General features: G+C 40.4%; 2 protein-coding genes across 7 annotated transcripts in view; both read left to right on the forward strand.

Moving 5' to 3' along the window:
• The first annotated feature begins 8,456 nt into the window (after window positions 1-8,456).
• APOH (apolipoprotein H) lies at window positions 8,457-15,565 on the forward strand. Of its 3 annotated transcripts, XM_040582021.1 has the most exons (8): window positions 8,457-8,588; window positions 9,757-9,933; window positions 10,538-10,634; window positions 12,025-12,101; window positions 12,686-12,874; window positions 13,505-13,684; window positions 14,169-14,366; window positions 15,174-15,565. In XM_040582021.1, the coding sequence occupies exons 1-8, from the start codon at window positions 8,525-8,527 to the stop codon at window positions 15,242-15,244; spliced, it is 1,053 nt and encodes a 350-aa protein (XP_040437955.1). In that variant the 5' UTR covers window positions 8,457-8,524; the 3' UTR covers window positions 15,245-15,565. The 3 variants fall into 3 exon arrangements, with proteins under 3 accessions (XP_040437955.1, XP_040437957.1, XP_040437956.1); XM_040582023.1 differs by lacking the exon at window positions 13,505-13,684; XM_040582022.1 differs by lacking the exon at window positions 9,757-9,933 and having other exon boundaries at window positions 8,481-8,588.
• A 4,447-nt stretch (window positions 15,566-20,012) lies between these two features.
• CEP112 (centrosomal protein 112) overlaps window positions 20,013-22,782 on the forward strand; it is a 171,775-nt gene continuing 169,005 nt past the window's right edge. The window contains exons 1-2 of one of the 4 annotated variants that reach the window (XM_040582024.1): window positions 20,015-20,170; window positions 21,802-21,922. In XM_040582024.1, the coding sequence (XP_040437958.1) occupies window positions 21,823-21,922 (100 nt within the window). In that variant the 5' untranslated portion in view covers window positions 20,015-20,170; window positions 21,802-21,822. Of the gene's footprint in view, window positions 20,171-21,800; window positions 21,923-22,782 lie in introns of those variants that run through there. The other 3 variants (XM_040582028.1, XM_040582027.1, XM_040582026.1) reach the window with 3 other exon arrangements.

The following is a 22,782-nucleotide window of genomic DNA, read 5'->3' on the forward strand; positions in this document are numbered from 1 at the left end:
CAAACAATCCAAAAGGGAGATTCTTAGGAGGAAGTATCATATCTGCTTGCCCTTCTCTCACTTCTTCTGAGGTGTGCGCCAGTGGTCACTGTTACTCTAGAGACAGAATTACTAGAGATGAATTAGACGGGTTAGGTGGGCCCTGCCTGAACGAGTACCACCACTTCTGCGGCCTTCGTTTTCTTCCTAACTAAACAAAAAACATTTACTATATACTTACTGCCAGTGACAAGAAGTTACCCTCAAAATCTTTTTCCAGTCTTCTTGCATGAAAAGCATACTCCATACATGCAGAGTTTAAGTTTGCAGGTAGAGGGAACTCTGTAGGTATGTCTGTATGCAATTCCTCGAAGAGTAAAATATGTCCATCAAAACCAGGTTAGGAAAGCAGAGCCGCTATATGCTGTCCTAAAGCCTCTTCCCCATAGTCTGTTTGAATCTCATGTGCTTTTCTGGCACTGAACTGGTACAAAGTAAATTACTTTATACTGTTGATTGCTGGAAAACATCCCTTTTGCCATATCAGTATGTCTAATATCAGATAGTTCCTGGTATGGCAGGACCATACTTTGAGTTTCTTTATGCTAGTGATCGGCCACGTGATGTCATCTCATCGACATTGATGTCAAAGTGAAATGTCCCACCTTGTCGATGTGAACAGAAAGGTGTGCTGTATTTTATTTACCATATTCACACAACTCTTCTATTGAAAGGGATTATAATTTTGCAAAAGTAAGCCAAGTAGAATTGTGCCACATGAAGTTAAGGTGTAAATAGACATTATATATATCATACTTCAAATTATTATTTTTGACAGCTGAATATCATTTATCACAGATACAGGAGATAGTAACATTCATGTTGCATTTGGTTTATTCTAGACAATAAATGTGATAGGAAAACAAAACCATATCAGCTGGAATATACAGGATATTCACTTCTTTTTCTGTGCCACTGTTATATTGTGGCACGTGGATGTAGAGAAAGCAGAATACCATTTTCAGTGGTTGATTTCCAATTATACCATGTCCGTCTGTGCTCTACACCAGTGTTTACACTTACAGAAACACTAATAATTGAAACGACGAAAGCCTGGCTGGACAAACACAGCTTTAAAATATTTGTTTAATTTAGAAGAACTAAAAAGAGAAAACACTGACGCACAAAACAAGCTGACATTGACTAATTTTATTTTTCTTCCCAAAACCCTAAAGTGACAGTTAACTGAAAAACAAAGTGTGGAAAACCCCTCTGCCACAGAGATGCAACATGAGGAAGGATTCTGTTTGTTAGCATTCAACATCATTCAGCTTCCCACTGGAATTTTCATTTTCAAAAAAATCCCCAGAAATTGTCCTTTAATGACAGCAGAGACTATTTTTTGTCTTTTAATACAGTATTGTGGATTAAAGACTGAAAAGATTAGCAGACTGATACATACCATAACAAGGGAACATCTCCTTTGGTTATGCTAAGTCTCATGTTACCATTCAGTTTCACAAGGTCCTGTGACCTTAATAGGCCAAAATTGCTATTTATATATAAACAAAACGCGACAGACACTCTTTCAACATGATTTATACTTTAAAATTGTTTTGCTCCAGAGGCATAATTTTAAAAATCGGACATCTCACCCACAATGTTACTAAGGAAAAAAGACCCAGAGCATCCCATATGCAAATGCCAGTGGGTTTTGTTCCAGCTGCGTTATGTCATGTCTGTGAGACAAGAGCTAGGCAGCTTGCTTTCAGAAGGTTTGGAACAGCGGTTAAGCCAACTTGTACAGCAAACTAATATTATTTAACTTGACTATACTCTGATATCCATAGAAAAGCAATGACTCGCTTGTTGATGACCACATAATTAGGTGCCATGAGGGAGAAAAATGAGATTTTTTTACCCCTAGAAATAAAACAAAAAACAAAAGAAACAAAATGTGTCACGAACATACACACATGTGCTTTCTGCATGATTTCAACTTCTATCCTAAATATATTGCCCTTTGTAGAGCGCTCGTGATCTGTTCTTTCCAAAACATCTGGACATCTTCTCTTTCGAAACTTAGATTTACGAGAATGTCATGGATATCAGTTCTGGCAATGTTGGAACAGTTGCAATTGTATTTCATCCTGTTGTCAAACAGCATCTTTGTGTCTCCCTGTGCAATGAAAAATCTCTATGCGCCATGAATAAAGGAAAATCAACCTCTGATATTTATTTTTGTTACTGTAACATAAAATTACAAAACACATGCAAAGCTCCAAGAAAAACCTGGCTAGATAATGATGCAGATTACAACACTAGCATCAAAATCTTTAAAGATATACACACATGTGGAGATCTTCAAAACAGCTGAGTGGCCTTCTGGAAACCAAAAGGGATAGCTACATTTTCCAAAGAACACAATACACCAAAAGTTTACTTTAATAAAGTGAGCACTTTTAAGAGCATGGCCTTCATTTAGTAGTCTAAATACAATTTGAGCCCTTCTGAAAATCTGATTCCAGTTATTGATACTGGCCCCTTCAAAATCTGCTTCCTCTTAGGAAGGCTTCACCCTGGATTTATTGCTGGAGGTTAGAGGCTGTCACAATGTGAAATTAGTTTATTGATATCTTCCTACTCTAATGGTCCACACTATAAAAATACCATGCTTTGTGCTACAATACGAGTCTGTTAACAGGATCCAGACGCAGAATAATGCGATGTCATGAGCATCAGACATAGGCCACATCAACAGAGGTGCATAAGGAAGCTTCAACAGCGGCATGATTTTTCTAGCAAAATGACTAGCTCAAGACAAACTAACCTCTCCTATTGCATTAGCCCTAAACTCATCCACTGATGTTTAAACATTCAAGAACATTTAAAAATCAGCTTTTAAAAGTCAACGGCCTTCCCTCTGGATCCAACATTTTGTGAAATTTTCTGTTCTGAGACTACATTTTTAGCTTTTTCAGACTTGTCAGTCAACAGTGAAATGAGGAATTCCCCCTTTTGGAGTTAATTTGCTAAGAATACCAGATTAAAATATATATGAGGAAAAATTATAGTCAGCTATTTGTGTTGACTTGGGAAAGATTTGGGGAAACCTCCTAATTTTGTTAATTGTATATAAATTGATTCAAATCACGTATAAAAACATTGATAACACCCTATTAAGAAAAGCCTCAAATGAGCCCATGACAAGACCTGGGCTGGCTGGCGAAGGTTTTGCTTTAGGCCATAAGGGAGATCAGTATCCACTGTTTGATTACACAGTGCAGGAGATGAATCCCAGGGAAGGTACATTTATTCATCTGGAACACTCTGGACTTCTGCCCAGAAAAAATTTAACAGATGATATCCATGGGTTAATAGAGTTCATAGGATCTATCTAGATTGAAGATGTCTATTTATTAGGTGGTACCAATAGATGCCTCTGACACAGCCAAAAAGCATCAGTCTTAGGCTGCTTTTAGACATGCATGCTTTCCAATGAAGATTTTAATGTGGATGAATATACCAAGCTGCTTCTTGATTGTTGATCCTCTTATCTGTCATTTGGGAGAACCAAAGAATGGCAGCAAATAAATCTGGGGGTAGCTGAGCTTTCTGATACTATCATGGCAATGTGCCAAGGGAGGCACAGGGTATTTAAGACCGCTCTTGTTTACCCAGACATCCCTTATCGCAAGGGATGGAGTCTTCCTAGCATGAAAACTAGCAAGGATTGCTCAGCTGGATCACAAAGTGGTAAAATACTGACAACAATTTTGAGGTACCAAAAATGTAAAGTGTGTTCCTGTAGCACTGTGTTTTCCTTGGAGAACTTGCATCAGATCCCGACCAGATCTGCACTCTCTCCGGCTTGTAAACAAGGTGACAACCAGAGGCAATACATATATATATGAAAAAAAAAAATTAAACCCAAGGTCAGATGCTGCTCCTGCAGAAATCTGTGGCATCTGGCTTAATAGAAATCAGAAGAATAATGATGAAGTGAACCTTGAAAACTTTGTTTCAAACTTGATGGGAGAAGAGAAACCGTTTGGCCTGAGCTGGGGGAGCACTGGTCTTTTCTGACCTCTCCATTAGGCTGGCTGGCTTCTCCCTTGAACGCAGTTGTGTATCTCTACATCTGCACTGAGGGAGAAACAGAAAGGTGAAGCGAGGCAAAAAAGGGTGAGAAGGTCTGTGGCTCCATACTGTGCTCTTATGTTGAATTCTGAGAAGTTGTCCCTTGCAGAACTGTCACTGCAGATCCAAACTCTCATAAAGAATAATTTGCCCCCAAGGCTTCCTAATTTAACATTCCCGATTGAGAAATTTAACACAGAATATTTCAGACAGCGTTTTGATGAATTTATCAGAGGAACAGATTGTTTCACGACATTTGAGTTGCAGTAGAACTGTGAGAGAGATTCTCCGGATTTTCTGTGCAGGAAATGAGAAGGTGGAGAGGAGGAAGTAGCTGTAAAATCCTCTTGGGTTTTGTACACTGTGAGTTTAATGTATGTGAAAACTAGAACACCTTCATGCCACTGCAAGAGAAGATAGGCCTACAATCACCTAGAAAATTTGTTACTGCCAGCCCTCCACATCTCAGATTAATCCAGGATTAGGTATTTTAATACTACATTTCCAGTGAACTGGTGGGTGCTTAAAACGATTTAAGGTCTAGGACTAAAAAGACAATTATTTTGCTAACTTCAGAAAAACCTTTCTGAAACATCAGCGATAACTAGGACTGCAGTCTACCCCTAAAATACACTGCTAAGTGAAAATAATCTTTTTAAGATATACATAGACATTGCTTACTTCTTATTTCACTGAGACATTCTTTCAGGTCAATATTTGTTACTGCGTGTTTACTTCCAACATCTCCAAACACATGAAATGTAAACGTTCACTGGAAAATAACACACTGCAAACAGATCTTGGGCTTCTGGCTGGCTGAATATTTTGCTAATAATGAATGTACATATCCAAATTATCCATACATTAAATAGTAAATGCAACTGATATACAGGAAGTTGTAAAGGTCCCAATGTGTCCAGAAAGTAGTTGGGGTTTTTTAAGGCTCAAAATGACTCAGTTTACCTTCTTAATTTCTATTTCTTAACTTTTCAGTCCAACAGAGCATTCACTTCAATATTGGATGTATTGAGTAGAGGTGATAAAAATGTTTGCGCGGTGCATAAATGAACTTTGAACAAATATTAATAGAACTATCTTGGCAACACGAAGGGCAGTGATTGGACCCGTGACTTAACACCTGCTCCCGCAGAGGAACAGGGATACATCCCTCAGCCATCTGACCATCACCTCTTCACACTCCAGAGGGAGGAAAGGGTGCACACAGGAAAGCTCAGCGACTTTCATGTGAAACAAAAGGAACAGTGTGAAGGAACCTGGAATCTGGATATCTTACCCTTGCAGGAAAAGGATGAGATTGTCCGTCCAAGTACAGTCCCAAGGTGAGCTTTCACGCCAGAAAGAGCGCCTCAGCAAGCAGGTGCTGGCTCATAAGGGAGGACTGCATCCAGGCCTCTCTTTATTATTCTGCCTCAGTGTCCCTAATCAATATGTTCCTGTTGATTTGAGAAACCTCTGCATTTTGAACTGACTATGTTGTGCATTTTCTGGTTGAGGGACAGTCATTAAATCTTGAGAATGGTGGGTGATGCAGACCCAACACTCACTGCCCGAATGGACAGACTGCCAGGAAGACTGTGGCAGGATCAGAGGTGTGACATATCCTACAGTATCAGGAAAATTACAGCATCAACTAGAGAAGCAGAAAAACAGAGTAGAGGAAGGACATAAGGTCTGGCTCATTAGCTGGGGAACCTTACCTCGCACTGACCTTCAGACTGTTTAGTTCTTCCAAACTTTCTGCATAATATCTGTAGGAGAGACCAACTCCTCTCTGAAAGTCTTTGTCTACCTTCTTATTATCTTGTGCCCTGATTATTACAACGTCTTTTCCCATTGCCATGACAGCTGCAGTTGACCTCTGGTGTCAATGAAGAATGCTGCTGCATAGACTGTTTTTCATTATCATTTTTCTTTCAGCATCCTTCTACTATTTTTTTCCCCTCCTTCTCTTCCATATGACAGTTTTACCTTCAGTTTTAAAGCCTTTGCTGGCTTATCTTCTTCCTCACTGAAACCACTCTGATCAGCCCAGTGATGCCAGTCTCCATCATTTAATTGCTATCTTTTCAAACATGCACTCTGATCTCTGCTGTGGTGCCCTTCATATTTTTGGCTGGGCAACACCGCTTCCACAAAGCCCGTTTGTTCACATCCCTCCTGCAAACTTTCTTTTAGGTTATGCTAGCACAAAACTGGGTAACAATTAGACTGCTGTGATACCAATACCCCACATACAATGCTAGCTGATACCATGTCAGGACATTCTTGAACTACTTTCTCAGCTTACATTTATAATTTCTTTCCTTAGAATATAATATTTTTTGTGGTAGAGACCATCAGTTTGCTCTGTATTTATGTGGTCACTAATGAAACAAAAGTCTGCTTCATGATTTGCTTTATAGGAGCTGTAAAAATAAATAGCAGACATGCTAAAGGAGCAAGCTGGATTACATGGAACATTATATATATATATATAATTGTATACTATAACCAAATACAAAAGAACTAGGTTGGTTTGATCATGCTCTGCCAAGGTAAATCCATACAATAATAACCGCACCTTCTCCAGTTACTGGAAAAGACACAGTTATTTGTCACAAACATTCTAAAGTTTCTTATTGCAGAGAAATAAGTTTTCAAAAAGAATCACAACATTGGCAGTTATTATGCAGTTGTGTGAAATGCATACTTAAATATTCATTCCTTAGTTTCAATTTTCAGAGCAGTTATCACACACAAAATCTATGGCAAAATTAAGGTGCGTATAATTTAACATACACACACCCCCCTTTTTTTTTTTCCTTCTTCCTCTCTTTCTAAAGTAGTATAGAAAACTTTCCAGTTCAAGTTTCTATCTGTAGGGCATATGGTAGAGTACATTCTGCCATCTGCTGAGCACAGGGAGAAATGCTCGTATGGTCAGCATCGAAACGGGTAACACTGTGCCCATCTATTCCTGTGCTATTTTAAACACAGGAAAGAATGTAATCAAAATAGCAGGCGGATCTAAGGAAGGATTTAAACCAGAGGCAAGAAAGTTCATTACAGCATTGCAGTATGTTTAGGAAGGGAAAAGATACTTGTGAAATTTTGTAGAGAAAGAAGAGGAAGAAACAGGCTGTGACAAATGGAAAAATACTCAGATGTAAATACAGAAAATTAAGTCAATTTTTCCTGTTGATTTAGCAGCGGTACTTTGCCCTTAGCCACTGTGCATTTGGTAAATATTTCAAGCAGGACAGTCAGAGCATTTTCTTTCTGAGAAGAATAGCGTGTTCCTGACTGTTTAACGCTGTGGCTAAAATTTGTATTTTAAAAGCAAACAGAGAAACTTTATAAAACAAAAATAAACAAACTAGAGATCACAGCAGTAAGAGTTTGACACAGCCTAGCTTCTCGTTAGAGCTTCAAATGTCCCTCACTCCCCCTCACAGGCTGTGAGTCAGCAGGGGAGGAGGATACTTAGATTAGAAACACCAAACTGTGGAACAATGATTACACAAATGTTATTTTGCTTGCACTTCAGATGCTCCTGCAGTTAAGATCTGCTAAATTCAGATAACTGCAGTGATCAGAACTTCAGCAGATATCTGCAGAGTTTTGACTTGAAGACCCCAAATCGCTGTGCTAAAACAAATTTTTACACCACCCAAAAATATGGTTTAAGTTTGACCCCCTTGTCACAAACAAGCACAGTCCAGAATCGTTATTTCACTTTTTCTGCAGTGCTGGCATTGTGAGCACTGTCTCTGTTGCTTTTAGTTATCTGTTAATTGAAGGATGCTTATTGACAACATGAATCTGATCAAACAGGCCCCTGAAGCCTGACATTTCAGGCCAAATCATCATCTAGTGTAGACTGGCACCAAATTGGTATTATCGCTAGAGGTGTATGAAAACACCAATTTCACTCCATACAAGTAATTTTGCCTTAAAAAACATTTTGTTATAACGCTCAGGAACCTTTGGTACATTGAAATATACACATGCAAGTGATAGGTAAACAAGAGCTTCTTAGTGACAGTTCTATTATTTGATCTAACAGCATATTCCAAATATCCTCATCCTCTAAAGAAGCTGAGAAGATAACACTGTTTTTTAAAAAACATTGGTCCCAACAGGAGATGCTCCACAGAAGCAACCAGAGAGGAGAGGTTTTCAGTGGAGACCGCTATTTCAATTCCTGCATTATGTACGAATGCAACATGTGATGGTTGTTTCATCCTTTGTTACAAGCAACACAAGGAATCTTTTATCTTCTGTTTACAAGGATGGGAATAAATACAAAGAGTTAATATGTAACTATCTCTTTGTGGATGCCTTTATTTTTAAGAGAAGAAACACAGGACCGAGGGTCATTTGGGAAGCCTGTGGACTGGCAGCAATGTACTCCCTGGCACTGGTTGCGTGCGTAGTTGCTGTGAGCCACTGTGCTCTTGCAGGGAAAGGTAAGTGTCTTCCACTTTCTAAGGGCAATACTACCCTGAAGTGCAAATGAGGGAAGCTGGAGAAAGCAACAGCATTTTAAAGCCTTTAGAAATTCTGGTCAAGCTTTTTGAACAGGAATTTTCTCTGAAAGCTGTTCCTCTTTTTTCCCCCTTCCATTCCTTCCTCTGTCTCTTCCTATGGTGAGGTGAGTTGTTATATACAAAAGTATAAAATGGACCAAACAGAAGAAATATTGACAGAAGTTGTGGAAACCAGGCTGCCTGCATGCTGAGGCACATGGCGTGTGCCAGGACCTAACCTCGCTCTGTCCCTCTGCCCAGCTCCCTGCTCGCCTCGCTCTCCCCTCCGCTGCAGGGGCTGCCTGGCACGGCTCCTGCCTTGCTTTTCTCCTCCTTTCCCCCATTCCAAGAGCTCCTGGCACTGTTCCGTGTACTCTCCCCCTCTGTTTGCCATTCATTTCTACCACATGAGCTCTGTGTCCCCCTGTTCTCCCCCCCCACCCCCAATCTCAGCAGGAACCTCTCTCCGCGTCCTTTGCAGGAGCACAGTCTGCACCCTCTGTTCCTCTCGCTGCTCCCCTCCTGTTCTCGCTCTCTGGGTGATGAGTTGTTCACACTGTCAACACATTAAAGCTGTTCTGGAATCAGAATTGTCTAACGTAAGAGTGTTTGCCCCACTGGACAGAAAAATTGGGGACAGCAGAGAAAAATAAATTTAACAATAATAAAAAAATCATCTCATTTCTGACCCCACCAAACTAGTTTAGATTAAAAATGAAATGCATTTGTTTGCTTCTAAGTCCCTCTCAACCTCTTTTGTCCACAATAATTCACCACACTTGACTCACTTTGCAGAATACCTTCATAAATCTATTCTGAAGCAACAGTAAATTTTAGTTTAAAAAAAAGTGACAGAAAAATCTAACTGAAGCCATTGATAGAGCTGCTGAGGAGAAGAGTAAGAACGCATTTTTTTCTGGCTAATACTTGGAGCAGCCATCAGCTGCCTCGGTAAGTTACACAGCTATAGATTACAGGGGGACCGGTTAGCTCAGTGCAGGAACATTTTCTGGCTGATGATAATACAGAAACCTGTGCTTCCATTTGAGAAATAAAAACAACTCCCATTTTCTGCCCGATTTCTTGTAAAGCGTCTCCTTTCCTCCAGTCTGTCCCAGGCCACCAGAAGTGCTATTTGCCACAATTGATGTAAACAAAAACGTGTATGAAGTGGGTGAGGAAATAGAATATACCTGTAGGCCCGGGTTCGTCCCCAATAACGGCCAAAGGAAGTACACCTGCCTGCCAACTGGCAAGTGGCCTCTCAATACGCTGCTCTGCCTACGTAAGTAAAACAAAGTAAATCCTACTCCTAGATTTTATGCCATGCACTGATCTGAAAAGGATTTTTTACAGTCCACGTGAGGAATCTGATGTATTTAAACTGATATACTCCTGTTCTCCAGTTGTTCTTCCCTTACTTGCTGGGAGACAACTGGGTGTGGGGTCGAAGAGGGGCAAGTGGCGGGGGAAGGATCTTCCCATACATATCCCACGCTTCCCTTAAGCTGCTGCTCCCAGGTGGTGATGGACGTAGGACCCAGACAAGGTAAATCTTAATTTGACTCAGACCAGCAGTGCTTATACTCTAATGACGTACACTGCTACATAACACCTGCATTTATTGTATCCTTCATTGTTCATTTTTATCATGCCATTGCATAGAAGTTATTTTCCTCAGAAAATCGAATGTTAAAAATTATTTAATCACAAAAACTCTGAAACTACTATATTTTAAGAGAAATGCAGAATAGCTAATTTATGAAGCATAGTAGATGAGAGTGGAGAAATGTGAAAGACACCAGGACTCCTTTATGATCAACTTGTTTCCATTATCCTAGCTTCATGCCTTATGAAATAATACTATTTTTTAAAATTTTAATTAACAGCAAAGAGATGTCCCAGTCCTGGACCCTTGCAGCATGGAAAAATGGATTTTCTAGACCTCCGCTATCAGAGTTCTTTAAGTTTTTCATGTGACCCAGGGTAAGTGTTCCCTTCCTCATGCTGTTTAATAAAAAGCCTAAATCACGTATTACATTCCAGTATCTCCTGCTGCAGTATAGCAAGCCACAAAACTGAGAAAAATGCACATAAAAACCCACCTCCACTTCAGAATCTTAAAACCAAAAAAAAAACCCCAACCCCCCCACGAATATCTGATGATCCTCCTCTTTTCAGGCTTGGCTATGACATCCCGGAGCTTTGCTGCTCCAAAGCAATGTCTTACAGATGTGGAAACTGTCAAAATATCAGAGATTTTATTCAAAGATTTATTCTGGACTGCTTTCCCCAGCTTTTTAAATCCTCTTATTACATCACGAGATGAAATCCTACAGCAGAGAGAAGATAATCTCTATCTAAGTTGTTATGCTGTTCGGCACTAGAGACTAAAAATTTTGTTTCTATGCCTCTCCAAGCTCAATAAATGAAAACACGACATAAATCCTAATTCGGCCCCAGGAGCAAATGCACTTTTACTCAAGGTTGCTTGCTAGCTTTAGAGATAAGGATGCACTTAAAGAAAAATAGTTATGGCAAATGCAGGGAAATATTTGATAGTAGCATGCAGTTAATTTTACTTGGGTAATTAATGAATAAACAGCGCTTAGCTGGGAAGATCACAGACAGAGCCTAGAGTTTACTGAGAAGTGTCAACAACCTCAACTTCCTCCTCCTCCTGCTCCTGCAAAACAGAAGCAAGATAAGGAATAAATAAATTCAACTGTGACATCAAATGTAGCAATGGGACTTGATTTAATTTTGCTAATTGTAACTTACTGTTTTTCAGCTGAGTGATAGGGAAATGATAGATATTTGATAAATATTTTTTTAAAACTCAGACTAAGTACTAATAATATAAGTATGGAGGATAGGAGAGAAGCATTTAGAGTGCATATGGAAATTAAATTGGGCTATCTGGCATGAAAATAAAATAATGCATCTCAGTGACTTTAGTTCTTAAGTGCTGAGCTCTTTGCAATTGTTTGATCCCAATTGTCATAATTAGCTAGGAACTCCTCCCAAGAAACCATAACATTTACATTGGCAAGCACAGATCAGTGTTCACTACTTGCATATATTCACAGTATTAATCAGTTGTAAAAATTAATATGCAAGCTAGAATATATAGTTGAAACAGCAAAACATATTGTATCAAGCCTTTTGTCTGGATACTTGGAACACTCAAATACTAACATTTTTCGTATTTGAACCTAAACTTCCTTTGAGGTCAGTAAGTGCTAGAACTAGAGAATGATTTCAGAACTGGACTCTTAAGTGCATTTATGAGAAATGGTAATCTTTCTTGCAAAGAAAATTGGATTCTTCTCCATGTTCATTAAGCTTTCTCATAAGCAGGTGTTTTTATTTTCAGTTACAACCTTGTTGGGACAAGAACGAGCCAATGCATGGCAGATGGAAAGTGGAGTGGAACTTTTCCACAGTGTGAACGTACGTGTTTAAATACTAAAGAAACAGTCTATCCTTACTCTTATAAAGAAAGATTCCTTTACATTGCTCAGAATTACATGTATTCTTATTCAGAGGCTTCCTATAGTGCCGTGCAAAAAATGATTAGGAGAAATCAAGAAGAACCCTCTAGGTTTTGTTTTAGATGTATGGATTCTAGTTTCAGAAAAACACAGTTTAAAGGTCTGTACAAAAGGCCAGGATCAGGGATGCTATTTACAGCTGAAGGTAAGGTGCTTATCCACTCACATTCATTCTCCCTGTGTACAAAAAGAGGATATTGTTGTGCCTTTGCAACTGTTTTACATGTTTTTGCTATAACCTGTCCCGCATAAACACTACTGAAAAAACAATATACTGCATAATATTGTCTGCAAAATACAGCAAAAATAATGAATTACATACTCTAAGGCTCCTGATACTTTTAATTTGAAATTTTTGGTTTGTTAGCTACACTTCCATAAAGGGTGGTGTGGATTAATTTGGTTATAAGCATGTTGCTCCCGTGATTCTAGCAGCAATTTGATATTTAAGCTTTAATTTCTACAAATGCTATGCTTTTCTAGCGGTGACTTGTGCACCTCCCTCGCTTCCTGAATTTGGAGTCCTTTCTTACCGTCGCTTAAAACCTGGAAATATTTCACATTTCCTGGACACAATTATTTTTGAATGTGTACCTCCTCTTGCACTTATTGGGAATGAGACAGCTACTTGCATGGCCAACGGCAACTGGAGCAGCATTCCAGAATGCAAGGGTAAGTTACTTACTTTTATAAACACCTAAAAATATTCCCTAGAATTATATATATTAAACTATATGCACAACCTTAATAATATATATATATTTTTACAATTGTTACTGCAAGCATACAGTAGAATTATTCTGAAAGTCAGACTCGTGCATGCAAGGTGATTGCTAAGAAGATTGCACTCAACATGGGATTGACGAAATGTTTGCTGCAGGTATAAAGGTTATATAAACAAAACCTGCTAAATGTAGTTCACAGCGGGGAATCACAGCCTGGCCTCCAGATCGCAGCAAGTATTTTATTCTGCTAAGTGCTAGGATTAATCTAAGAAGTAGAAAACTTTACCTTTAGTCCTAAGAACTTCACTGGTTTCACTGAAACGATGCCAGATTTAAGTAGGTTTTGGATATGACCACGGACTGCAATAGATATGTATTTAAAAACAAATAATGTTTATTTATTGTAGTGTTTTAAACTGTCTTTCTTCTGGCTGTGTTTTCCTGTGCCCAAGGCTCAAATGAACCACCACAGAAGTTTCACATATTTTTTGAAGTATACAGCGTGTCTTTTGGAACCACAACATTGCTGAAGCTTTGGTTGTTGTTTTTTTGTGTTTTTTTTTTTTTTGTACTACAGTTGTCACATGCCCCACTCCAACAGGAATAGAAAATGGATTCATAGAGTTTGCTGTTCGTAGAACATACCACTATAATGAAAGTGTCAGCTTTGGCTGCCAGTCCAGCTATGTGCTGGATGGACCTAAGCATTCCCGCTGTGAAAAGGATGGAAACTGGTCCACAAAGCCAACCTGTAAAGGTATACACACACTGTCGGTTAGAAACCACGTATCAAACTGACTTTTCCTAAAAGACCACTGCTCTGATTTTAGTGAGCTGTTACTTCTTTGTGCAAGAGCTGTCCTCAAAAGAAAACCAAAATAGCAATTTCAAGGCCCTGATAATCTAAGACCACCCCCAACACTGTACGTTGTATGATGTATCTGAATTGACTTCAGTAATCAGCCATGTAAATTTGTCTATCTCCTCTCCTCTTCTTATTTAATAATAATCAGAAATTTTACTAAGGCTGGATTTTCACCAGAAACTTTAGACCCTATACTTAGGGGTCTGAAATTCTTCAGCATTGTGACACCAGCAGAAGTACTATGTATGTGTGGGACACATTATTTTTCATTCCCAAATGTCACTTGTACAGATTTCTGACAGGCTCCAATCTACCCACTTATCAAAATAGAGTCCTAATTATCCTTACGTGTTGCTTATAACTGGATTTTTTATAGGACCATGTAAAATACCAGTTAAGAAAGCTGTAGTATTATACAACGGCGAGAAGAAAAGAGTTCAGAATGATCTTAAGGAAGGCATTCAGCATGGTGAAACTATATCCTTCTTCTGCAAGAATAAAGAAAAATCCTGTGCCTATACTGTAGCTGTTCCATGTGTGGATGGCAACCTTACTCTCCCTGCCTGTTTCAAAGGTACAAGCCAGGCTAATCAGAAAACAGCTTGTGTGAGTGGAATGACAAGTACTTTAGCGTGGGAGGAAAAGTCATAATTGATCTTCAAGTACTATTTGACTGGCCAATTCATCTGCCTTGTACTAAAGTTACCGGGTATTAAGGAAGAAATGGCCTGAGAGAAGGAGAGAATGTACCCCAAGACTTTTAGATACATCAGAGCCCTACTTTAATTCCTGTTCTGTTCTTAGAAGGTGTTATTTAGAGGTCTAGCCCCCCCCCCCCCCCAAAAAAAAAAAAAGGCCATATGTAAAGTATTCTGGAATTTCATGAATCCTTGGGTCAACATCTTCTCTAGAGAAGGTATAGAGCCTGAATGCTGCTGCAGCCTTCAGAACCTGATGTATTCACTTCTATTCTGGTGAATTATTCCCGCATTATGCTGATAGGTGACACACTGGTCTGACTTGAGAGAGTCAACAAGCAGCTGATAGCTATAGTGAGGAATTGGTGCTGGACGAACCGGTTCACAGGCACACAGGATATCAGAATAAATACTAAAGTTGGTTAGTGAGAGGAAATGCTTTGCATTTATCATATTATTCTCATTTGTAAGTGATGGAAAAAACACAGCCTATGCATGATGAAAACATCTTCGTATTTGGCTTGGCTTCTGTGTTTGTAGCTTAGCTTTCATTAAAATAGGGTATTTCTTCTAGTGGTTTTACTATGATGTGAAGAGTGAGTGCTCACCTAACAGGGTCCATGAGACATACTGTTTTAGCTATCACATTTCAAGAATTTAACCCAAGTTCTTGTTTTCAACAGAACGTGGCTTTTTCTCATCTCTTGTGAAGAAGGACCCATCAGACATGAAACCATGTGAAGACCAAGAATGAATCAGAGAAATAATCCAGTACAAAATTTCTGCCTTACTGAAGCAAAACGTTACATATAAGAGAGGAAAATTGTGAGTGTAAATTTCCAGGTGAACTCTGGACTCTGGGAATGCAGTCTCAGCTGTTTTCCCTACTGCCATCCCTACCAGGCTGTTTCACAAGCTATGACACATTATTTCAGCCATTAACTTACATCCTTTTTTGTCTGCTTTCTTCAAAATCCCTGCAATACAGCTTCTCCTTCCATATTTCCGACATCTATGCAACTACAAATGACTTTCTCAATAGCAGTCCCTTTACAATAAAGTAATTTTCAGCCAATAGCGTGCTCTTATTTAATATTACCTAATCATCAATCAAATCCTTCAGCTCTTAACTGATTTACACAGAAAGGCCTTAGTCATTGGTAATTAGCTGGGTTCTGATTCCATTACTGCTCCCCTGCGACAGGGGGTAGACCTTTAATTGTAGCGAGACAGAGGGTCATCAGCCTGGGATTTTCCCAGATTCATGTAAGTAGGAAGATTAAGGTTTCCAAGTGAGTTTAGAAGCCAAGTGTCCAACCATGGTTTAAATATCCATAGCACCAGATAAAGGGTTCTTTTTGCACTTTAAAAAAAAAAAATTGCTCAAGTTAGTAAGACTGTTTATGTTTTTGAGACTCTAACTTCACCTGAAACTGTTGCTTTAAACAACTGTTAATTTTTACCACTGTTTCAATATTACACAATGTAACTGATTCCTTTTTCTTTTTAATTGCACATCACTGGGCAATAGTAATCATTATGTAGCTTTGAAGAAAACTGTATTTTTAATTTGATTTATGATACACGTAGTTCACTGATATGATCCAGTCTGGCAAGTTTTGTGCTTACATCTGTATGCTATTCAGGAAAAATAATTATAACTTCAACATACTAGAAAGTGAGACAGAAATATTTGTTGTACACTTACAGTAAATTGTCATGAGTCATATGCGGCTCCCCCTGAAGTATAAAAGCCTTCTCTCTGATTAACAGCAGAAGCTACACAGTAAGCAAGCTACTGTAGACCTTTTTAAAAGAACCATTTAACATTAAGATCAAACTACTTACAGGATGCTACAGCCACCATTAAAAAACACTCAACATATTCTAATTATCTTTTTTTTTGAAGGCTGCACATTAATATTTTAATAGTATGACTGATATAATTTGTTCTTATATTTCCTCTTTTTAAGGAGAGATTGAGGCAGCCATTATTAAGTATTTAATACTTTGTACTCATCAGCAATTTAATTCTCTAATGTAGAGAGAGACCAATTCACGGTAGCAACTGAAAAGAGTATTTTGTTGGTACAACGTGTACTGTGTTTTGGTTCCTAACATGTTTAAGTGGGATCCTTGAATGATGTTGACTTACAGGCCAAGATATTTGTAACTACTCTAGATCAGCTGGCAGGAACCTATCTGTTTGGAAATCTAGTCTAAATGTTGTGTGGATAAATGTCTGGGATCAGGATGTTCAGGATGGTAGCTGAGATACCAAACACAGTTTAATATTAACTTGTCTTTCACAGCAAAACACTGTGAAGTTGGCATAAGTAAAGTTAGCACTCACTCACTGCCAAAGAAATGCTGCTTCTCCCTGAAATGATTTGTATTTTGCACAAAAACAGCTGCCCCAGGAACATTAGATTTTTCTGAGCAAATTTTCCCAGTTCTAATTACCCATGCAGCAGGATAACAACTGATCGTGTCAGCTGGCCCTGCTTCCTAGCTGGGTATGCGGTATTTGAATACTTGAAAGAACCACCCTTAGGAGCCAATGTTCATACATGGAATATATTATCTAGTCTCCTGAAGCAGTAAGAGAAAGAAAAAAATCTGTGACCTGATGAGTCTTTGAAGTAGTGAGGTGTTTGTGAATCACAACTTTTCAGACATGAAAGGTTTGCTTAGAAGGTCTGAAAAATGTATTGCAGCTAGAGGTATTCCAAAGGCTGCTGTGAGGGAGTGAAACCTGCTTTTTTTTTACATTTTTTTAAGATGTTTGAAATAATGCCTTAAGCTGTGCTCATTTTACTTGTGACAAACTGCTGAGACAGTTGCAGAGATAAGAGAACATGGTAAAACGAGATGAAGAAAAAAAGTACTGAATGTGTTTTACTTAAATGAACATATTTTTACAATTCAAACTGTGAATTTCTTCTGTATTCTGGTTGGGATATCTATGTGCTCTCTAATGGCGTATCTGTAGTGATTTCCTCAGGAGGGCCAGTGCACATCAGTACTCATCATGTCCAGGCTGCAGCTTTGGCTGGAGACAAGACCTCAGTCATTTCTTGAATCTTTAGTTTCTCTTCCTTTTTTGGATAGAAGTTGTGCAACTGCCAAATCAATGCAGGTAGGCCTCAACCCCTCTGGCCAGCCTGCTCTGCATTGGTAAGCAGACCCAGAAACTGGATCTATTCCCTCAGGGAATTTCTCCCGGAGTACTGGTTCCAGTTTCACTGGTTCCGCTCTGATTCATGTTCTTTTTCACCATATACCAGAAAATCCGTTTTTTTTGAAGTACTTTGTGATGAGCATTGCAGAGATACATTCAAAACTGAAGGCAATGTGCAGATACGAATCAATGAACAACAACATACAAAAAAGTTGGCTTAGAAATTGCAACTCTTTTCAGATGTCAAAAAGGAGATTTGCAAAGCTGGACAGAAATGCAAACCTCCCATTGCATCACCGGTCCAACAGGCTGATGTGTTCCTCTTGAAAAACCTGCCTGGAAGGAGTCACGTTGTTAAACCTGTTCAGCCTTCGATATTCTACTAACAAAACTCTTGTCTGTCTCCTGTGATTTGGACAATCTTGGACACATTGATTTCATAATGATTACAAAATTCCCATGACACATCTGCGTAACTGAAGTGGTGATTCAGAGGTGAAAAGTTCAGCACATTCAGTTATTTGATCAAGTCAGCCACCCAGTAGTCTTGCTGTGCTGCAAGAATGTACCACTCTTTTAAAACAGATTAAAAGTAGGCATCTCTTAAAAAAAATAAATAATGAAATGACAGTTGTTTTAAATTTGAAATTTAAAGATAATAAGTAAACTTTGTAATCTACTCATGAGGTTCTACCATGGATTAAATACTCCACCACTGATTTCTGCTCTGCTTCTAAGCAACCAGTGTAGCTGTCATAGCCATCACTGAATGAGCCCTAACGCAGAATCATTCCTGCTGAAGATGAGCTAAGAAATCAAAGAAATCAAAGAAAACAGCCAATTTTCTACCATAAATTTAAGAAATTGTTTGATGTATATGTGCATGTGAATCAAGCTTAGAAGAGCTGAAGAGTTTAATCCTTTGAGATAAAAGCATTTTAGATGCTATATACACAGGCTGACGACAGATTTTCGGGAAATAAATGAATCAGAGGTCAGATGTTTTATTTGGGATCACACATACACACAAACATTTCAGAGTGAGGAAGAGACTGAAGAGCTGAAAGGACTAGGAGATTTCTCCAATTATTTTAGATTAATTGATGGTTTTCCTGACATGGCCACAAAACAAGTGTAACCTATGTCTTTTGTGTAGAAACGTCAGGCATGGACTTTCAAATTTTTCTATTCCCCAACACCCTCTCATATGCTCCGTCCTTGGGATAGGAGACAAACCGTCAATGAAACATGGGCAATATTGAGCATATAAAATGTTTTAATGTGAACTCAAAATCACTGTTTTATCTACAAGGATATACTAGAATAAGTTTTACCTAGAAATAACCGGAAACTGTGGATAACATTTGCTGTGATTATTCAGCCTGTACCCACAATTTCAGTAGATAAAATTTCATTTTATCCGCTCATGTTTCTGGCATCCACTCTGGAGCTACAAAAACATTGCTCAGACTCAAAAGCTGCTTCTGATTTACTAACCTTTAATTTTGGACTAGCAAATATTTTTCACCAAGCTTTGAGTGGAAGCACTTTTATCCCCAGATATTGATCATATTGGAGATATAACAACAGATACAGCTGATCTCCAACTAGCAGCAAGTAAACCAAAGAAACACATCCCAAACAACCCGGAGTCGTCTCCCACTGCTGCTGCGCCCTCATGCTTCCAGCCCAGGCCCCAGCCCCACGTAACGCCGACCAGAACCAATCTTACTGTATTTCTGGCATCCCCCATTTCTCCCTTGGTGCCCCCTCAGGCTCTGCTGGGCCCTCCCGAGGTTTGTAATGTCTATGTGTGACTGAGTGTATAAATAAGTATTTATCTATGTGCGTGTATGTATTTTGGAAGGGAAGAGCATTGGGTGTAGCGATGATTGTGCTGTTTGGTGTGGTGGGCCCAGCTGGGACAGCTGCTGCTGACCGTGCACCAGGTGACATTAATCACTTTGGTAATTAATAACAGCAGGCGGCGACCGCGTCTCTGCGGTGTCACAGAACCATCCCCTATGCACCGTTTTACTCTCAAGCCCACGAGTTTTTTCAGTACTGGCTGACGGGCACACCGCTCAACTCTGCCGGCCCTGCCTCAGGGCTCTCCTCAGCGGCAGCGCCAGGGTGGGCGGCCACGTCAAGCCTCCCGCCGCCTCAGGGTGGGCGGCCGCCTCAGCCAGGCCTCCGGCCGCCTCAGGCCTCCCGCCGCCTCAGGGTGGGCGGCCGCCTCAGCCAGGCCTCCGGCCGCCTCAGGCCTCCCGCCGCCGGGCTGTGGCCGGCCGCGTCGCCTGGCAACCGGCGCGCGGCCCGCGGAAACGGAAACGCGCGGGGCCGGCCGCCGGCGGGGGCCGCCGGGAGCGGGGGTGGGGTCGGTTTAAACGGTTTGGCCGCTCGGCCGGGCCGGCGGGTTGGAGCCCCCCTCAGCGGGGAATAGGCCGGCCCGGCCGTCTTTACCACGCGGAGCCAGGCCTGGGCGCTGCGGAGAGCGAGGTAACGGCGGCGGCGTGTCCCGGCGGAGCGGGGCCGGGGGAGTCTCGCCCAGGGGTGCCCGTCGGGGGCTTGGGGGCGGCTTATGGCATGGCGGGGGCCGGGTGTTTCGCTGAGCGCGGCCCCAGCAAGCGGTCTGGTCGGGCAGCTGAGGGAAGGGAAGCAGGAAAACGCTTGTTCCGGCCCGGCGGGGGGGCTGGAGGTGTTGCGGGGCCAGGCCCGGGCTGCGGCAGCCCCCGCGCCGTGTGCGGCTGCAGGTGGCCGAGAGACGCTGGTGGGAGCGCGGGGGTACAGGGAAGGTGCGGGGCCCAGCTGGGAACCTACTGACAGGTGACCTCGGGTAAGGGGCTCTTGCTGGCCTGTCTTTGTAATACTCCTTCGTTAAAACCCAATTCTGACAATGTTTGCTTGCTCTATTACTTTTAACTTACTTATTTGCTTATACTTATGTGTATTTATGTTAACAGCTTTATTTGCTCTTCTCCATCCTTTTTTCCACTCCTAAAAGATAAGATACTAAGTCTAAGGAAGAAAAACTTAGGAATGCAGCTATGACGCAAATGCCTTTAGGTGTTTTATACAAATTGTGTGTAATTGAACACTTGTGTGGTTGACTTTTCATTTTCAAATCTCAGCAAACCCATTTTTGAAATACACTGAACACCTGTTGTTTGTGAAGAATCATCTTACGGTGTTTATTTAAACAAAGTACTTAGTTTTATTTTCCATGTAGTTCCAAAGTATGTCTTTGCATGGCATAAGATGAACAGAGACTAATGTATAGAATCATTTAGGTTGGAAAAGACCTTTAAGACCATCCAGTCCAACCATTAACCCAGCACTGCCAAGCCCACCGCTGACCCATGTCCTCAAGCACCACATCCATGTGTTTTTTTAAATACCGCCAGGGATGGTGATTCCACCACCTCCCTGGGCAGATGTTCCAATGCCTCACCACCCTTTTTGTGAAGAAATTTTTCCTCATATCCAATCTAAACCTCCCCTGGTGCAACTTGGCGCTGTTTGCTCTTGTCCTGTCACTTCTTACTTGGGAGAAGAGATTGCTCCTCACCTTGCTGCAACCTCTTTTCAGGTAGTTGTGGAGAGATAAGGTTTCCCCCCTGAGCCGCCTCCTCTCCAGACTAAACCCGCGGCCCCCCCCCCCCCCCCCCCCCCCCCAGTTCCCTCAGCTGCTCCTCACCAGACTTGTGCTCCAGCCCCTTCAGCAGCTGTGTTTCCCTTCTCTGGACATGCTCCAGCACCTCAATGTCCTTGAAGTGAAGGGCCTGAAACTGACCGTAGTGTTTGAGGTGCAGCCTCACCGGTGCTGAGTACCAGGGGATGATCACTGCCCTGGTCCTGCTGACAACACTGTTTTGGACAGAAGCCAGGATGCTGCTGGCCTTCTTGGCTACCTGGGCAAGCTGCTGACCCGTGTTCAGCTGGGTGACATCCAGCACCCCCAGGTCCTTTTTGGCCGGCCAGCTTTCTAGCTGTTGTTCCCCGAGCCTGTGGGGTTGCTGGGACCCAAGGGCAGGACCTAGCACTGAGCCTTGTTCAATCTCATACAACTGGCTTTGGCAGTAGTATAGTGGTGTTTGAGCTTTTGTACTTAAATGTGAATAATTTTGCAGGTTACCTTGTGTTCTTTCAAAATGAATGGTGAAGAGGAAGTCTGGGAAAAACTAGATGCAGAATTTGATCACTGTGTTGTGGATATAAAGCCTCATGTTCTAAAACTACAGTGTAGGTCAGGTAAATATGTTAACGTGCATGTAAAGAAACACTAATAACAAAACTCTACTGATAATTATCATGTGTATTTATATCACTTTGTTTAACCATACACTTAATTTTACAAGGCACTGTTTTGATGGGGAGTTTGTACAACATCTGAAGGTGGATTTTCTTTATGTAGCTACTGCTATTGTTTGAGCTTATCTGTCTTACCTTCGTGATGTAAATGTACTTTTGCATAAATACATTAATGTCTTTTTTTAAAAAAACAAATCCAGTAGAAGCTAAAAGCTTTTAAAAGACATTGTTTTTGAGACTGCGTTTACGAAATTGCAAATTTTTTCAGAGATAAAGTTTTTAAAGTTTGGCTTAGGAATGCATAATAATAGAAACATCAATTGATGATGTTTTGTAAATCTAATGATTAGAACAAACTGGTTATTATTAAGGACATGAACTCTGCAAATTAAGACCTTGTTTTAGAAATGTTCAATCAAATGAGTAATTTTATCATGTAGAAAAGCTTGTGTAAATAGTGTTTTTTTAAATGAATGAAGATTTATTGTGTGTTTAAAACATTAATGCTCATGCAAGCTTTATGTTATAGTCAGTGGCAGCTCTTGCAGTGAGTTTAGAATTCCTGGTGTTGTATGAGTTCTGTACTTAGTAGAGATTGATTCCAAAACATGCTGTTCCTAGAAGACATGTAAACTTCTGGAAAACAGGAATTTATGGAAAATACTTCTGGATGATGTAAATATGAACTATTATTAAAGACTTATTTTTGATCTAGGTGTTCAACCATTTTTGCCCTTTGGTTCATACATTTGGGTTTTTTGTTTTGCTTTAAACTTTTGCTGGATGGAAGGGAAACATCT

Source organism: Falco naumanni, chromosome 1 (genome assembly GCF_017639655.2).
Source record: "Falco naumanni isolate bFalNau1 chromosome 1, bFalNau1.pat, whole genome shotgun sequence".
Taxonomy (NCBI): domain Eukaryota; kingdom Metazoa; phylum Chordata; class Aves; order Falconiformes; family Falconidae; genus Falco; species Falco naumanni.